General features: G+C 36.4%; 1 protein-coding gene across 3 annotated transcripts in view; it reads right to left on the reverse strand.

Annotated features, from left to right (window-relative positions):
- LOC123240358 (desmoplakin) overlaps positions 1-15,005 on the reverse strand; it is a 47,363-nt gene extending 32,358 nt beyond the window's left edge. For all 3 annotated transcript variants that reach the window (XM_044667855.1, XM_044667847.1, XM_044667837.1), the window contains exons 1-2: positions 14,771-15,005; positions 1,063-1,168 (exon numbers count right to left, since the gene is read on the reverse strand). In XM_044667855.1, coding sequence (XP_044523790.1) covers positions 1,063-1,168; positions 14,771-14,988 — 324 coding nt within the window. In that variant the 5' untranslated portion in view covers positions 14,989-15,005. The remainder of the gene's footprint in view (positions 1-1,062; positions 1,169-14,770) is intronic.
- Between the last annotated feature and the right edge of the window lie 3,418 nt (positions 15,006-18,423).

The following is an 18,423-nucleotide window of genomic DNA, read 5'->3' on the forward strand; positions in this document are numbered from 1 at the left end:
AATACAACAATAATAGTCATGGCATTTGTAAATAATTTTTAAAGCTATTTTGTGTATTCATTATTATGCCTTCCCAAGGACATTTCCTCCTTCTGAAGGAAAACATTCAGGAGGTGAACTTTTATGCCATAGTATTATATTTCAAACCATCAAATCTGAGAAACTAATTGAAGGACAAACCAAAACTTATAATGTAATTAATTTGCTGCACTTTCAAAAGAGCCCAAACATTTTTATTAACAAAAAAGATCCTAACTAATAAAAATAAAATACTTTGTGAACTACTTAAACATTTAATTAATCAGATTAATGTCAAAATGTATTTCTTATTATTTAACATGAGTCAGGAAAAAGTAAAAAATTCTGAATTGAAGTTTCTAAATTGAGACATTGCATCATACTGTATAATAAGTTAAACATGGAAAAAGTTGAGAATAATTGCTAAAATATCATATTAGAGGATATTTGGTGATTTGTCAGTTACACATATAACTATGTGAACAGTTTTTATTGATATAAAAAATAATCTCATACTTCTGCTCAACACCTTGCCTATAGTTTCTGCCTCCTTATTCTGGGATTTTATGATTTATTTTTATTTGTATATTATCTGGTAAATGAATGCATACTCTTTTTACTCTCTGGTTTCTGGTAACCTATTTCTACTAAGTTGAATGGATTAATGGGGAATAATGTAAAGAATGAAGAAATTTTCAAATAAATAAATGAAACTAATGAGCCAGAATATCAAAATATTCTCTAAATTAATATTTAATTTAAATTCCTTTCCGGCTCTAAAATTCTGTGAACTGAAACTAATCTAATATTTGTTAGGCAATTTTTAGATCTAGTCCACATTTAGTTTAATGAGTTAGCATGAAAAATTTACTAAGAACATACAAATTCCACTTAAGCCTATTCCATAAAAAGGCATCTCCCTTTATGAGGTCATCTGCAAGAGGTCATCTGACTAAAGAGGCTCTAAAAGAGTTAAGAAATGCCTAATGGGCCAGAGTAACAGAAGTTCCTTTGCTAGTTCCAGTAAAGATAAAGAGGACTCACAGGTTGAACGATGAGCTCAGCCCGCATCAAGCAGTCAGCACAGTTCTGCAGAAGCTCCTGGATTGTGTTCTGGTTCTGGTGCCTAGACATTGTACCGCCAGTTTGACTGATGAAGAAAAAAAGGAGGATGGGGAAAATGATTGCATTAAAGAAAAATTACAACAAAACTATTATAAATTATGTAATTCTCATATCATGCAGCTCTTCTTGAGATTAGATATCACTTTTTCCTCTAATGAATCATACCGTAGAATCTACAATAGCACAAATCCTGCTATAGAAACAGATTAGACTATCCTAAATAAGCATGACAACTTCACAGACAAGAGGAAATAAAGAAAATCCAGCTGCTGAGTAAGTGCTTTTGTCAAACAATGAAGGAATAAAACAAAGGTAAAGAAAATAGGAAGGGCACAAGGAAAATCACCAGCCAATTATATTTGTCCCTAATGTAGAGAAAGTTATGAAATATTCTTCCAGATTCACTTTGAGTAAATATCTTTCTTTAAGGGAACACCCAATCAAGCATACATGTATTTCTACTCTGGCACTACCTCTCTGTAGAAAATGAATAGGTTGGTACAATTTTTTTTGGAAACATAAGCTATTTAAAAAAAAATACCTTGAAATGTAACACTGTTCCATCATAACTCAGTAAATTACTAGTTCTAAAAATGTATCACATCAAGTTCAATTTCTGAAAAAACTTATCACAATTACAATAGTTATCTTTAGCAACCCAAACTACCAAGAAAAAACTGAGTAGACATAAGCCATACATCTGTCCATGACATACAACAGATAATTATTCCTTCTAGATTTTATATTATCCTTTTGTATTAACACAGTCATTCTCCTATACTCTTAGTTGTGTGCATGTGTGTGTGTGTGTGTGTGTGTGTGTGTGTGTGTGTGTGTGTGTGTGCCACTTGGAAAATTTTTATCACTGTTCTGAGCTAATAAGCGCACATTTGCTGCCTCAACTTGTACAAAATTCCAACTGACTTCATAATCATAATGCTTTCTACTCTCTAAAATAAAATAGATCTTTCATGTAAAAATGTTTTTAGTTCTTACAGAGATAAAGAAAACTGTTGAAACCTGTCCTACAGTGGTAGGAAGAATCCAAAAGGATTTATGCAATTGCACATGTCAAAGAACATCTTGTTTACTTTCCTTAGTTGAACAGGAGTCTGTTGAGTCCAAGAATTGTCTCTTTTTGTATTTGAATCTCCAATGCCTAGTACGATTGACACAAAGTAGGAGTTTTTAAAATGTGTCTTGATTAATTACTAGCTGAAGATGAAATAATAGTATCCTTTAGGAGTACCATTAGAAATCTCTTTATTTCTAAATTCTTTGCCTTATTATTTTTTTAACACAGGTGCTATTTCTAACCATATAGTCAATCGTGGCTATGAGAGACCTCTGAGGTATAATTCCTCATTTTACAGATAAGGAGGCTAAATGACTCATCCAAATAGAACACCTTTGATCAGTCAACAAGTATTTATTAGGCATCTGGTATGTGGCAGACAACTGACTAAGTATACAAAGACACAAAAAAAAGGTAAAGAGCCTCTTCTCTTAAGAAGTTTCCATATATTGTCTAAATTGAGATTCATCTCCAGGTGCTTCCACCCATCCTCCAATGCCAAACTCCTCTCAAGAAATTTCCATCTTGTCATCCAACTCCAGACTACTTTCAAAGAGTTTCCTTCAATCTTCTAACTCTAGTACTGCAATCTTGTCCACTGTATTAAGCTGGGAAACAAAAGGGGCCTTTCATGGAATGGAAAAGTAGATCAAAAATACTTTGTTACTGAGAAAAATATCCTTTCTGAGAGAAATGTGTAAGGAACACTTCACTTGGGTGCAAATCCTGGTAAAGTACCAAAATGCAACAGCTAAAATGTTTTTCAAACACAAGATAGTAGACAGAGCGCTGAATTAGGAGAAAGAAGACCAAGCTTTTCATGTTAGGTTTACTACTAACAATCTCAAAAAATTTCCAATCAGCTTCTCTCTGGGTCTCAGTTGTCTTTATTTCTTTTAAATTTTATTTTATCATGAAACAACAAACACCAAATAAAATAGGCGTATCTATTAACACTGTAGAATAGGAAAAAAAAAAAAAAGGTTACATATGAAGCTGCAGATTTCTATGATATACAACTGGCTTTTCTTTTAAAATATATAAGGCAAAATAAAATATCTTTAAATACATAAAAAATAAAATTGATAAATTCAACTTGTAGTTTCCCAAGCTGTCCTGTTTGTCTGTCTTCTTTCTGGCTTTCTATTCCTTAACTTTTTTTTTAAGTTGTCTCAATGACCTTCTTTTCTTTCATTATCTTTTACCTATTCCCCATCACATTTCCATCCAATTCCATAAAAAAAAAAAAAAGAAAAGAAAAGAAAAAAGGATATTAAAAGGCATAGGCCTCTGTTTTCTGATCTGTAAAAAAGGAGATTGGACAAAACTATCTAGCTGAGCAATTAGGTCAAAGAGTGGATAGAGTGCAGGGCTTAGAATCAGGATGATATCTTCATGAGTTCAAATCCTACCTCAGATATTTACTAGCTGTGTGACCCTGGGCAAGTCACTTAACCTGTTTGTCTCCATTTCCTCACCTGTAAAATGGAGATAATAATAACACCTATCTACCAGGGTTGTAATGAGGATTAAATGAGATAATATTGGTTTAAAAGGGCTGAGTGTAGTTCCTGACACATTGTAGGTACTATATAAATGCCTATTCTCTTTCCCCAAAAATAAATTGTGCACCTACCATGCATAAGACAATCTTCAGTCTTCTGTTTTTAAAATTACTGTAATGATTCTAGATCTATTTTTTAAAACTGCTTAATTATTGTGGTAAAAGATTCATTTGTGTCTGCATACAGCTATGTCTTCCCTACTCTACTCCAAACACAATGTGCCTCATTCTTATTTCCCCATACACATTTGTATGCCATCTTTATTAGGACCTTATAATTATTATTAATGATGATAATAGTTATTAATAATTATTATTATTTAGAGTTGAAAAAGTTTTCTACAGCATAAGTTTTGAACCTGGAGTTTGTGAACCTTAAAAACACATATTTTGACAACTGTATTTCAACATAATCTGTTTCCTTTACAATTGGATATATTTTATTTTATACATTTAAAAATATTATTCTCAGAAGGGACCCTCAGTTTCATGAGACTGACAAAGGGACTCATGATACAAAACAGGTTAAGAACATCTGGTTCAAGAAATGGAAAACCTTAACTCTGCTTTGGCATACTTAAGTGTTTGCATTTGCTTTAGTTAGGGCCCATCATTAACTGGCTAGTTTAAGGGACTGGAGGTAGAAGATGGAGATAGGGAGAAGGTGAAAGGAACCTAATGGTTAGAAGACCTAAGGTTGAAGTAAATGGAGGGAATTGCTGAAAATGTAATACTAAGTCTACAAAAAAGATATAATCATATTTATAAAATTTCCAACTATATTCACCTTTTCAGAACTGCCTCTATTGCAAAAATGAAGATGGAACTTTGTTACTTTTTTGTTTTGAAGAATACCAGTGTAATTTGGGTTGTACACTAAAAAAGGCATACAAGAAAGGAAAGGCAAACTCAAGGTGAGGAAGGGAACCAGATATACAACTTGTGAGCCTATTACATTAAATCAGGAATGAGGAAGAGGGATTTTGATAAAGGGCACCAAATGCTTCAACTCTTAGAGAAAACAATAAGCCCTTTATGCATTTTATATTCTTTGAATCAACAAGTCATCATCCATTAGAAGTTTTAGCATCTACAGTGACTGGTATTATTGAGAATAGCACTTTCTCTATGTGGTAGAGAGATTAAGGAGACTTGGTTTCGGTCCCCAGTCTGCAATAAACTACTGAATAATATAAGCAAGTCTCTTGACCCAAGTTTGGCCCAAATTTCTTCATCTGTAGAAAAAGGTGGTTAGACTAAATAATCTTTAAAATCTCTTCTTCTTCTATTAAAAATATAGTGTTTGTTCTTCCTGTACAACAGAATGGCTACTCCAAAAGTTTAACCAGTTGGAATACGGACCTGATAAACCTAGGGTCCATATCTAAAAATTCTACACTGCTACTTCTGGGTGGATGCTAAAAAATTCTTTTTGATGGCTTATTATTATTATTATTATTATTATTATATATTATTATTCATGCTTAAGGCTTTACAGAAATAAAATTATGCAACACACATATACTAAGGGGTTTGAAAGCTGTTTAAAATTTTTTCTCTTTTATGTATATAATTATTAAAATTAAATTTTTCCCCATGTTAAAATGAATATGGAATAAAAGATTCATGAAAGCAAAAAAATGTAAGCCATTCAGTTAGAGAAAAAATGTTAAAATTTACTATTCTGTCTTGTACTTTGTAATAACAAGCTGCATAATAGATTACAGGATCACAGCAAAACTGTCATTTTGACACAGATCCTCTGATTCCAAATTCAGAAGTCTTTCCTCTAAATATACAGTTTCCTAATAGCAAAAGAAAAGTAATTCATTAATTTGAGCAGGAAAAACAAGAGTATTTGTTTCTTTTAAAAACAAAACAAAATTACATCATATAGCTATCCTAAAAGAAAGTAATTTTTCCCCTTTTAAAAAATGTTCTTTTAAAAATTGGATTCTATTTTATCCTTGGGCTCACAAAAGCAAATGATTCATACTTCAAGCAGCCTATACATATATATTTTTTAAAGTTCATTTCAAACATGCTTAAACATGGTTCCATGATAATTACTTTTATAACTGCTAAAAGGAAAACTTGCCCTAAAACAAATCCAGGATGAATAATATGACTATGCATGTGAATTTTAACTGCTTCAGAAGTTTTAACTTTGTGGTTTTACTCCCTTTAAATGCATCATCCTTTTGTTTTGGGAAAATACGATTCACATATTAGCAAAGACAATGGAGTATAGGGAAAAGAACACCTGATTTGGAGTCCAAAGACATGGATCCCAGCACTGATACCACCACTTGTGATTTTGTACAAGTAACTTAACCTCTCAGTTTTCTCATCTGTAAAAAGAAGGATTGATGGTGCATGGAAGGTTCTTTGTAGCTTTAAATCTTAATTTCAAATTTTGTAATTATCCATTTCTCTCATTTTTAATTTTAATTTAATAATGACTATTTAATAATAATGGTTTATTATTTAAATATTTTAAAATTATCCCTATCTAAGCTGCTAGAGCAATTAGGTGGCACAGTGAATAGAACCCTGGGCTGGGAGTCAGGAAGACCTGAGTTCAAATTTGATCTCAGACAAGTAACAGTTGTGTGACCGTGGGCAACTCATTTAACCTCTGTGTGCCTCAGTTTCTTTAACTGCGAAATTAGGATAATAATAGCACCTACCTCCTAGGGTTGTTGTGAAAAACAAACAAAATATTTGTTGAGTGCTTAGCACAGTGTCTGACTAGTAGATGCTTAATCCTTGGTCCAAATATGAGTTTGTAATTCTAAGTATTTAATACTACAGACTTTCAGAAAACCATTAGCTAAAATTCTTCCATTCTGATATGGAAATTACATCCATTACTACAGATCATCAATTCTTCTATAACTTAAGTCTTAGAAAGGTATTACTTGGGGTAGTAAGGCATAACTGTTTTAATAAGGCACAAAAAGCATCCTAGGTGGAAGCAGTTGTTCAGTAGTTTCAGTTATGTCTAATTCTCATGACCACATCTGGAGTTTTCTGGGCAAAGATACTACAGTGATTTGCTATTTCCTTCTCCAACTCATTTCACAGATGAGAAAATTGAAGCAAACAGGGCTAAATGACTTGCCAGGGACTGCAGAGTTAGTAAGTGTCTGAGACCAGATTTGAACTCAGGGAGATGAATCTTTCTGACTTCAGATCAGTGCTCTACCCTTTGCCACTTAGCTTCCCTTGGATGGAAATAGTTAAGCATAAAAATGGCTCTTTTCTCTGTTAAGTAGACATAATATTAATCGCTAGTCTATTCCAATTAGTAGTGCATACTATTACACTATTGCACACTCCTCAGGTTACAATGTAACCCTGTGAACACAGGAACCTGGTTTCATATCTCTCTACATCCTAAGAACCGAGCACAGTGCCCATAGGTCAGAGTTGATGAATATTTGTTGATAATAGAAATCATAATAATGATATTAACATGTAAGGCACAGAACTAATGTTCTTGAAAAATGAACCAATAAAACATATTTGTTTGATGAGTTGCAAATCTCAATGCAATTCTCACAAGTACTTTCCTCGTCTGATTCTCCTTCTAAAATTCTACCATTAAAAAAAAAATTAAAAGCTCCAAAAATGTATCCCTGCACTAAGGTTAAATTGCACTGGTGATAGGTTGGAACTTTTTAATGAGCTAACATAGTTTAGTGGTAGAGGGGGGAAGAGAGAGGTAGAAGGGAAGAAGAGAGTTGATCACAATAAAAAGAATTAAAGGATATGCATACACTTGGTAAGTTTCTGAAGTTTTCATTTCCTTTTTTTCTCTTTTGTTTTGATTTATAGTCTTTGTCTTAAAATATGATTTTTAAGGCCATCCTAGATGAAAATGTTGCTGGGAGATTATAAAACAAGTAAGTACCAGTAATTTGATAGGTTCAGGAGTTTCTAAGAATATCTAGGAATAGGAACTGGACCCATGAAATCGATGGTACAGAGAACTCCCAGATGAGGAAATTGTCCATACCAATTCAGGCCTTCATCTTCTCAGCAATTTATAGCCTCAGAGGGAACTGCCTAGAGCAGTGATGGCCAAACTACGGCCTGCGGGCCAGATGTGGCCCCCTGAAATGTTCTATCCCACCATGTGACATTATTCCTAAATCCGACAAATACAATGAGTAGGATACAATACAATGAAACTTGAAAAGAGTTGCCTTAGAAACAGACTGACAGATGAGCATTTCCTTTTCTTTGGCCCCCTCTTTAAAAAGTTTGCCCATCACTGGCCTAGCATTAAGAAATTAAAATGACTTGCCTATGGTCACAGTCATAGTGTGTCAAGAGATGAAATTTGATTCCAGGTCTTCCTAGCTTTCTGTAGACTTTGCTAAGCTATTTCTCAAGAATATCTACCAGACATCTGACTATGCCTACAAATCTATTCAACTAATTTAAGGAAAGTGACTGATTCAGTATCAGGGTAAAAGTGAGTTTTCATGAACAAGAAATGAGAAGACTCTGAAAACTTAAGTTTTCTTTCTTTTATTCTGTGAGTGTTGTATAATCATTTGTTTGAGGCTATGTATTCCAAAACAACCAAAATTGGGGTTTCTGGTTTTTTTTTATCCCTTCTCTCTTAGAATTGATAGTATCAGTTCCAAGGCAGAAGCTTTCTAAGGGCTAGACAACTGGGGTTAAGTACCTTACCCACAGCCACACAGGGAGGAGGTTGTTTGAGGTTAGATTTGAACCCAGGCATCCAGCTGCCCAGGAATTTCTATTTCTGATCACTTCTTCTGTGGCACCAACTTTAAATTATTTTCAAACACTTCCATTTTCATTAGTCTTTCCTACACAATTATATGCAAGCTAATTTTTTTCAGCTATGCATTAATTTTCATTTCAGCTATGCATTAATTTCATCCAATGGGGAGGAGGAAGATCTTTTGTGTAAGAACCAAAGATTTGAAAATATAACCATAGCAAGTCTTTTGGTCTGTCTTAAGAAGTTTGCATTCTTGTTGGGAAGAAATTTGTACATAAAAAAAAAATAATACAAAATGAGTTGAGGTGGGAGGAGGGAAAAGGGGAGCAGGGAAAAACAGCAATTGGAGGAATCTGGATAGACTTTTAGGAGAACCAGCAACTGGAAAAAGACGAATAGGCTTCAGGAGGTAGCATTTGAGTTAAGCTTTGAAGAGGTTTCTATGAGTTAGAAGAAATGAAAAGGGGCATTCCACACATTTGGGAATGGATTTTACAAAGGCATAAAGATGGAACATATTGGAAGGAACAAGCAAATCAGTTTGGTTAGAATCCAAACTATATGAAGGAGAGTGAAGGGCAATAAGCCTGGGAAGGAGAGCTGGATTCAGTTTATAAAGAGCTCCAGGTCACTTCTCTAGGTCTTTAAGACATCCAGTTATAATATGATACATGAGGGTATTTAATTCATTAGCAAATGAAATTTTACTCAATAGCCCAAGAAATAAGTGATCCACTGTCTGAGCCTGGAAAATGTTTGTTTTAGTGAGATGCCTGTTGTTAGCAAGTCTAGACCTCTATTTTAAATAACTTAAATAGAAATAATTTGCAAAATGCTTAAGAAAGGATCCACTGAGAGTTAACACTTTTGTAGTTTACTGAATTTAGCCACAATGCTGCTGCTTTTGAACCTAGAGACCCTCCCCCACCAAACATTGGCAGAGAAAAAGTAGAAAAAGGAACGATGGCAACTATATTCTGATCCACCAGTGGCTAGCTTAGAATCACACCTCAGACTCTTGAAGACAATGCTTCTAGAACCTCCTAGTCTGGAAAGACTGGTTGGCTTACCATTTTGGGGAGGTGGAATCCCAGTCACACCCAGTCCCTCCTTAACTCCACCCTGAAAATTCAGCATTTTGGCACTGAAGCATCAGCAATCTTTTTTTTTTCCTTCTTTTCTTTCCAAGACATTTAAATAATCTGAGTTACATAAGAATACATCCATTCTGAGGGGAAAGCCATTGGTGGAACTCATTAGATAGAACTGATCCATAATTTAGTATGCTTGTGTAACACCACATTAAATATAAATTGCACTACTGTTGAGTAGACTAGAGAAGTAGACACTGAAGAAGATAACTGAATGAACAGAAAGGATTTTTATAAAATCAAATATTTAATATGGATGTAGCCAGATGAAGACAACAGGCAAAACAGGAGCTAAAATTAAAGTTAAATAACACACTTTTCAAAAACAACAAAAAAAAAACAATCAATAACAAGTCTGATTTTTTAAAATATATTTTGAGCTTCATCTTAATAATCATCTAATTGGTACATGCTCATCATGAAAGGGTTGGTACATATTTTTGACCACAGCAACTCATTAAACCGTCTAGGAAAACATGGAGGGGTTTCTCTCTGCATCAGTGGAAGGAGAACACCCACAGATGGAATCACAATGCTTATTTATTTGTAGTTGAAGAGTTAGAGCAGTAAAGTTCTTGTTTCTCTTGTTTACAGTTTTACCACTTCACTAATTCCACCTAATGTATACAATTAAGAGACAGCCTTTCTGATGATACAAAGAAAAGTTAGCACTAAGCTAGACAGTGTGGTACAATGGAAAGAGAAATTAACTTGGTGTTACATAGGACCTGAGTTTGAATGCAGATTCTGCCACTATCTGAGTAACCTTAGGCAAATCACTTAAATTTGTTCTCTGGAACTGTGCTTTCTCATCTATTAAATTAAGAGTTGGACTAAGTGACCCCTAAGGTAATTTCTAGTTCTGGATCTATGATCATATGATTCAGCCATTCTATCATGGTGACTAAATATTAGTAAATCACTGAACTATTTTGAACTTCAGTTTCTTGTTTGGTTTTTTTTTATTAGAAAATTGTATATGAATGATTTATGTCACTCCATCTATTCAGACCTCATAAATATGATGAAATGACTTATATAACCAAGTTAAATAGCATGCTAAGAAAGAGAAAATTGTTTTTTAACATTAAAAGGAAAGATTCAGCTGAAATTAAAGCCTTATGATTTTGAAATCATGGGAATTAAAAGAAGAAATATTAAAGTACCACACAGGGCAAAACAATTATTAACACTACACATGTATCAAAAGTTCTGCTTTTAGTGGAAATGCGCATGGGTAGGGGGGGTGGGGGGGGTTGAAGGGGAAAGGAGGAGCATGAATCATGTAACCATGTTAAAAATGAATATTAATAAATGTTTAAAAAAAAGTTCTGCTTTAAATCTTTGGACAAATCCATATTGACAACAAAGATATGTCTAAGTGTGATTGGGCTTTCACATTAACTTGGACAGTGATCACTTTACTTTATGATAAAATTGCATTGCACAGAGTTCTGATTTCTTTTCATGAAAACAATGTTACTTCTGTTTTAATGGAAGAAAATATTCAAACAACACTATGTAAATGGAATTTGAAGCTGAATTTTCTAGGTATAGCCCAATTTTTTTCATGAACATTTACTGAGAATGATAGCAATGCACTGTTGAACTACAGTGCAGAGAAGGGATTATATGCAGCATAAGTATTCACTCCACCTAAAAATGAGAAAGGTGTTATTACTTAAATAGGCTGCCTTAAGAAAAAATGTGATTTGGATATTAGAAAATGAAATGAAGGAATATTTTATAGCAAATTATGGAAAGGAAGGTGTATTTCAGTTGTTTCTTCATAGTCAATTTTTGGGAAAGGTTAAATTCTGTCAAGCTACTCATTATTTTAAGTCACTAGTTTAATTCAATCAGGAAACTTAGACTTTTTTAATTAATAGGCTGTCTAATACAATTAAGTCCCCCATTTTTGAATTGATTTGTAAATATATAAGCAGCTTTCTTTAGAGAAATATTGCCATGTTTAGAAAAAACAGTTTAAAGTGAATGTCTATTTACTTTTATGATGGAAGGTCAGTAAGTATAATTTTTATCCATAAAAAGTAAGAATTATTATTATTACTTTTATTATTATTTTCCATCATCTAATCGCCCACCCCTAGATAATCCCATCACCAGCATTCTCACAAATACAGGTTAGAACAGGTCTAAGAAAATTATATTGCATGATCTAAAAGAATGAGAGCATGCTGATGCAAGTCAAATAAAGTCTGTGATAGTGTGCAGTGAGCCAAGTGATGTCAAACCAAGCTATGTAACAAGTATTACTTTTTTAAAAGAAAAATCAGTACAGATAAATAAAAATGCAACTAATGTTGCATGAAATTAGGTTATTTATATAAGTCTATTCCCCACCAACAAAATATGTAAGTCTTGCTAGTATTAAAGGAATTCTTAAGTAGGAGTAAGATTGGAAAAATCCAACAAAAGAAATGTTATGGATTGTAAAAAATACTGTCTCTCATAGAACAATTTTTCAGTAACTAATGGCTATCAAACATTATTTAAAATTTTACGAAATAAATGAAATAGCATTTCTCTATAACATTTTAATTGCCTAAGATAAAATATTACATTAACACAACTGATTATTTTTCATTTTAAAGAAGCATCCAGGGCTTTAGATCTAGAAGAGCAAAGCAAATTAAAATAAGAATTGTCTTTTAAGAAGTAAAATTTTGCTCAATAGTAAACCTATGCTGAAAGACTTTCAAGGACCTCTGTAAATTTTGACTGTGTGAATTCAAGATAAAAAGAATGTGTATCTTGAATATGGGTAACATAAAGGGGAAATGGAGGTAGGGGGAAGTGAGCAAGACTTTTAAAGCTAATAAAAAAAAATTTTTAAATAAATAATCAACCTAAAAACGTCTACAGGATAATCCCAACCCTATTTCCTCTGCAGCTTGGCTTCTTTTTCTGGGAAAAACCCCTTGGTCCATTTTGTTCAGACAAGAGTAGTTTTAAAGATGATTGACAGTCTTTGGCGAACCACAGAACTATCCAGAACAACCAAGTTACTTTGAAAAGAAGTTAGAGCCAAGTGGAAAATAGTTTGAGTTTTAATAATCCTCATTTTAAAAGTATTTCAAATCCAAAATCTTAAATGTTTTCAGGTTGGTTCAGCTCCACCCCAGCCTAAGACCACAATGCTAACTACAAGGAGCAAAGTACTCTATATCCTCCTCCTTTTCCTAAGACTCAGAGTGGGTAAAGATAGGTAGTTCAAGCTGGTAAAATCAAAGAAACTGAGAAAATGTTGAATACACCAGCAGCTCCGCGCTCCAAGAATCACTGAGAAATCGATCGTGCATATCACATTAGCTGAGCTTTTTTCCCACGGATAATTTGACTTGTTCTCTTCTCTCTAGCTCTGGAAGTGGCCCTCTCAGTCACTGGACGCCATTCCAGGAGTTAACAACAACTCTGGAAGTGGGTGGGAAGAGCCAGCCTTTACAACTACTTCTCTATTACTCTCTGCACCTTAGCAGCCCAGGAAACCTTCCTTTGATGATACAGGGTCTATGGCACCAAATAAAAGGCACCCTGTTCACTAATTAAAATCTTTACCCTCCTTGCTTTATGGTTCATCAGCACTGCAAAAAAAGAATGCAAAGTCACAGCCTCCCAGGGGTAGCTGGCATCGATTGTCGGCAAATTGCCTAGGAGAGCGAGAGCCGAACCCTGCAGCTTCAGGGGGCGTAGGTAGGTAGTGAAAGGTGTAGTTGACTTAGGGGTTTCCTCATTTTCCTGGAAGTCTCTCTTAATTGGAACACTTCAATGCTTGCCTCTGCACCCGTAAATGCGCTCAGTTTCTCCACTTCCAGGAAGGCGAAGGGATGAGAGCAGCGCCTCCACCATTCCGGGAGGGTGAGGAGGAGAGGATGTTTGAACAAGCCACCGGGCTGGGGGTAAAGGAAATATCTTGGGGAATGACACACTGGGATTCCCCGAAGGGAAGCCAGGAGGAGACTCGTCGGTATCTTCGTCTCCGTCTCCTCTAGCTCTTCAAGAAAGCCGGGGTGGAGATCCTGCCTGCTCCGGATGGCTTTGTTGGGTTTTTGGTGTGAACAGTGAAACTGAATTTGAATTATACTGGGACTAGGCACATAGCTGTTTAGCGACCTGTTACTGTTCCCCAAGTCCAAACACTAGATTTGGAGGGATGCGGAGGACCATGAAATCTCTTCCTTTTATACTTTTCAAAATACAATGCTTATTTTAGGGGAGAACGCTGTATTTTTGTTTTAACCTCAACACCTTGCTCTCCTAACCAACCAACCAACAATCATTTATTAAGCGCCTACTACGTGCCAGGCACCGACCTAGGGACTGGAGGCACAATGACAATGACAAAAATTAAATAAGCTTGTCTCCAAACACAACCCAGGCGCAAAACCACTTCTCTCCTATCAGTCCCTCCCCCACTCCTCAATGGACAGCAACTAGTTTAGTTCGGGGTGGACTAGATGAATGACAGCTCTTCCACTCCCCACCCCCACCCTTCAACTTCCTCCTCTAAACCACAATAAAAGACGAATTCCCATATTGAGCCTCGCTAGCGGGTGAGTGAGGAGAGAGCTAATCTCCTAATTTTAAACACCCACTGTGTTTGAGCAAAGGCGGGGTTCTAACCAAACCAGTCTCCTCTCTAAATTCGTAGGTGAAATACAAATACAGTATTCGCCCTCCCACACTATTCCCATCAGTCATCCAAGCAGCACGCAGAAACTCCGCTAGTCTAATATACAAGAAAAGTGACCCTCCTTCATTCCTATTGGTATCCTTAATTTCCTTTTTTTTTTTTTTTATTTTTTAGTGTGAAAGAGGAAGGTGATTTTTAAAAATAAGGGCTTTTAAATCCGTCTGTTCAGACTTGGTATGGATGGAGAACGTCTTTGGAGGGAGACCTCGGGAGAACGAAATCAACGTACATTAGAAGTATAGTAGCATTTACCCCCGGGGTAACTGGTTCTCTAACTAGGGAAAAAAAGAAGTGACCCACAGAAACATTCCTTCCTGACCCCTAGCATGCCCGGCCCGAGTGCGTCCTGAGTTGTACCCACCAATAGCCGTCGGAGTTCTGGTCGTTCACAGTGCACCTCCGCATGTAATACATCTTGTTGTTGGATCCCCCGCCCCCGCCGCCGCCGCCGCCACCGCCGCCGCCGCCGCCGCAGCCTCCCCCGTAGGTCATCTCATAGCGAAGGTCTGGGCCGGATTCAGCTCGGGTCATCCGGCCCAGGGTGTTGATCCGCGAATGGGATCCTCCGTTGCAACTCATCTTGGTCGACGATCAATAGAGCAATTTAAGGCTGAGGCATAAGCGAAAATTATGCGGACAAGAAAGAAACCAAAGGAATTTAAGGGAAAAAAAGTTCCTCGAGACCCCAGCAGAACCGACAAACAGCTGACTCTCTCCTCTCTGCTGCTCCAGGGGCAGTGTACCGTACACTGCAGGGGTCGAAGTGGGGAAGAGAAAGCAAAAGGGGGACAGGGAGAAAACCCCCGCTGGGGGGGCCGGGCCGGGGTAGGGGTAGAGTTGGAGAAAGGTGCTGCGCCCAGCGGTGGTGGTGGAGAGAGCTGGCGTCCAGAGAGGAGAAAAGGTTGTTGCTCTCCAGTGGGTGCTGAAGCAGAGAGGCTGTGTACGAGCTGGGTGTTGGTGTTGGTCTGTGGTGGAGGGCTGGTCTCCTCCCCGCTGGCACAGGAAGGCGAAGCCACACCTGCCAGGTTTCTTTTTCTTCTACGTCGGGTCTTTTTTTTTTTTTTTTTTAAATGAACACACTCGGGTGTGGTGGAGCAGACGGGCCGCGCCTCCCCCACCTACCGGACCGAAGCTCGAGTCTCCTTCCAGCTCCTCCCCCTGCTCCTGGCAGTCTCACCGACGCGTAGGAAGCCTAGGTCCCTTCCCACCGTTTCTCCCCGGCCCGCCCAGCCTGCAAGCCTGGCCAGGCGTCCCTTCCGTTCCCTTCAGCACCTGAGCCCTGCCCAAGTAAACTCCGCCCTTTGAGCTGGTGATTCTTGAACGGAAGAAGGCTAAGACTAGAAAACTCTTTGCGGGCGGGGAAAAGAGAGACAAGGCGCGCCTTCTGGGACATCTGTCCTTCGAAAAACACAGCCTAATAAGTCAACGGAATGTCCCGGCTTTGGAGGTTTATCTCTCTCCAAAACGGGGGCAAGCAAATTTAAGAAGTCGTTATAAAATTGTAGGATTTTCTGATCGAATTGGATGTGTCTATTTTTCCTTTCTTATTTTAGAAAGAGAGACACCAATCGCTGGAGAAGTCAATAGGTTTGGGCAGTAATAATTAACCTCCCTTCGAAAAGATAACTTTTTTTTTTCCAGTAAGGTGAACTAAGAACATACAATGCAATTCATTTTTTTATCCTTCAAGTAAGTTATCTACTGAGCATAAGCAATGTTCAGTTTAATTCTATATTTCCTAAACAGTGATTATGTGCTAGTCACTGGCCTGGAAGCTGAGGTCAGAAAGATAAAAAACAAAGTTGTCTCTACCCTCTTAGAATTATAATGCTATTGGACAGATATAAGGTAGAGTACAGACAACATTTAATTTCAAGAAGGAACTAGTGCTTATATTTCGGGGAATAGAAAAAGGATTCACTTAGAAATTTCTTTTCTGAGTGAATCCTTTTTCTATTCTCTTTTCTGGTGAATTCACTTAGAAAAGAATTTTTAAAACTTCTTTTCTGAGTGAATCCTTTTTCTATTCCCCGAAATATAAGCACTAGTTCCCTCTTGAAATTAATGTTGCCTGTACTTTGTATTTACTTATCTACCTTATATCTGCACTTTTATTGGAATCAGTAATTATTTGCCCTTCATTTTTAGAGGACCCAGGACATCACAAGGTGATATCTTGACTTGTCTGTGAAATGGATTTAAGTGAGTCAGAGTTGCACTGAGTCATCAGCCTCACTCTCTTCCAGAGTTGTCCAAGTCAAAGGTCAAAATAAACTGGCGAAGGTTCTCAATTCAAGGGATGACTTCAATGTCTTCGAAGTTTAACCAAGTCCTGAGCATTCCAAAGTGCTTTCTTCAACCACCTTCATGGCTATTGGAAAATATTGTTCTTATCTGCCCCTTCTTCTGGGATATCTCTGTGTGCCTGAGATAGACATCCCCTAATGCAGTACCTCTATATCCAAAGCTGTCTGTTTCTAAGCCCATTTCTTCTTAGTGGTGTGTGACCACAGTGATCTGCAGAAGTATTCCTAGGACTAGCAATAGTCTTAGGTTCATAAAATTTTAGAGTAAGAAAGTATATGATTCTTCCTTTGCTTCTTGGAAAAGGTTGGACCAGTTAATGTATAGTTCCATTTTTTAAATTATATGATTGAGATCTTTAGGATGTTCAACTTCCTTTTGTGTATTGTCTTCCCCATTAGATTGTAAGCTCCTTGAGGACAAGGACTGTCTTTTTCCTATTTGCATCCATAGTGTGGATCCAAATCCAAAACCATCCATCCAAAAACTAGATGTTTTTTTGTTTTTACAGAGGAAGAAACTGAAATCCAGAGAAGTTAAATGGTTTGTTCAATGTCACTCTGGTAGTTGCCAACAGTTTTGAAATCCAAGGTAGTCATCTTTTTTAATTTTTTAAATTTTTATTTTTTAAAAAATATTTTTCCATGTTTACATATTTCATTTTCCTCCTCTTTTCTCTCCCCTTTCCTGGATGCAATAAGCACTTCCATTGGGTTATACAAATGTTATCTCTTATACCAAGGTAGTCATCGCTACCTCGTTCCAGGCTGCCTCCTTTCCTTTCACGGAGAATAGTCTGACACTCCAAACTACAAAGCAAGTCCTTTCATTTTTTTTTTTTTGGAGTTTCATTGTATTTAGTATTAATAGTATTAGGATGTTGGAAAATATCCTAAGCACATGGTTATAAACCTTAAATTTAAATATCCTTATGGAATGTTTTCTATATCCTAAGTAACATTGGTTACTATTGAGAATCCTGGAAGAAAATAGCTATGGTGGGTATTTGTTATTTCTCCTGGTGATAATTTCCCTTTGTGAGCACCTTTGAATGAAAAAAGAATACAGACAATATAAGTTCCTTTCCGTCAATATATCTCAGAAGATGTTTATGCAGTAGTATATAGCTACTTTAAAATTACATTAAAATGCTACTTAAATGTCTGTATCAGTGATAGACTGTCCACTAAGGTCAACCCCTCCCCGGATGCAACCTAAAAACAAAAAGTCTAAGGTTGGTAAATGCAGGATCACAAGCAATCAGAACTGAAATGAACCTCAGGAATTGACTAGTCCAATGATGGGCAAATTATGGCCTGTGGACCAGATGGGGGGGGGGGGCCTGAAATGTTCTATCCAGCCCTGCAACATTATTCCTAATCTGACGAATACAATGAGTAGGATACAATACAATGAAACTTCAAAAGAGTTGCCTTAGAAACAGACTGACAGATGAACATTTCCTTTCCTTTGGCTCCCTCTTTAAAAAGTTTGTCCATCACTGGACTAGTCCAATTCATACCTGAACAATAGTCCTTTCCTCAATATCCCCAAACAGGTGATTAGCCTTCCTTCATTTGAAGACTTCTGGTGATCTTCTAGACTTTCATTTGTAGACCACTGCCTCCTGAAGCAACTCATCTCAATTTTGGAAATTAATTGTTAGAAAGCTTTTCTTTATGTGATTCAAAAGTTTTTTTATATGATTCA

The sequence above is a fragment of the Gracilinanus agilis genome, chromosome 1 (genome assembly GCF_016433145.1).
Source record: "Gracilinanus agilis isolate LMUSP501 chromosome 1, AgileGrace, whole genome shotgun sequence".
Classification (NCBI taxonomy): domain Eukaryota; kingdom Metazoa; phylum Chordata; class Mammalia; order Didelphimorphia; family Didelphidae; genus Gracilinanus; species Gracilinanus agilis.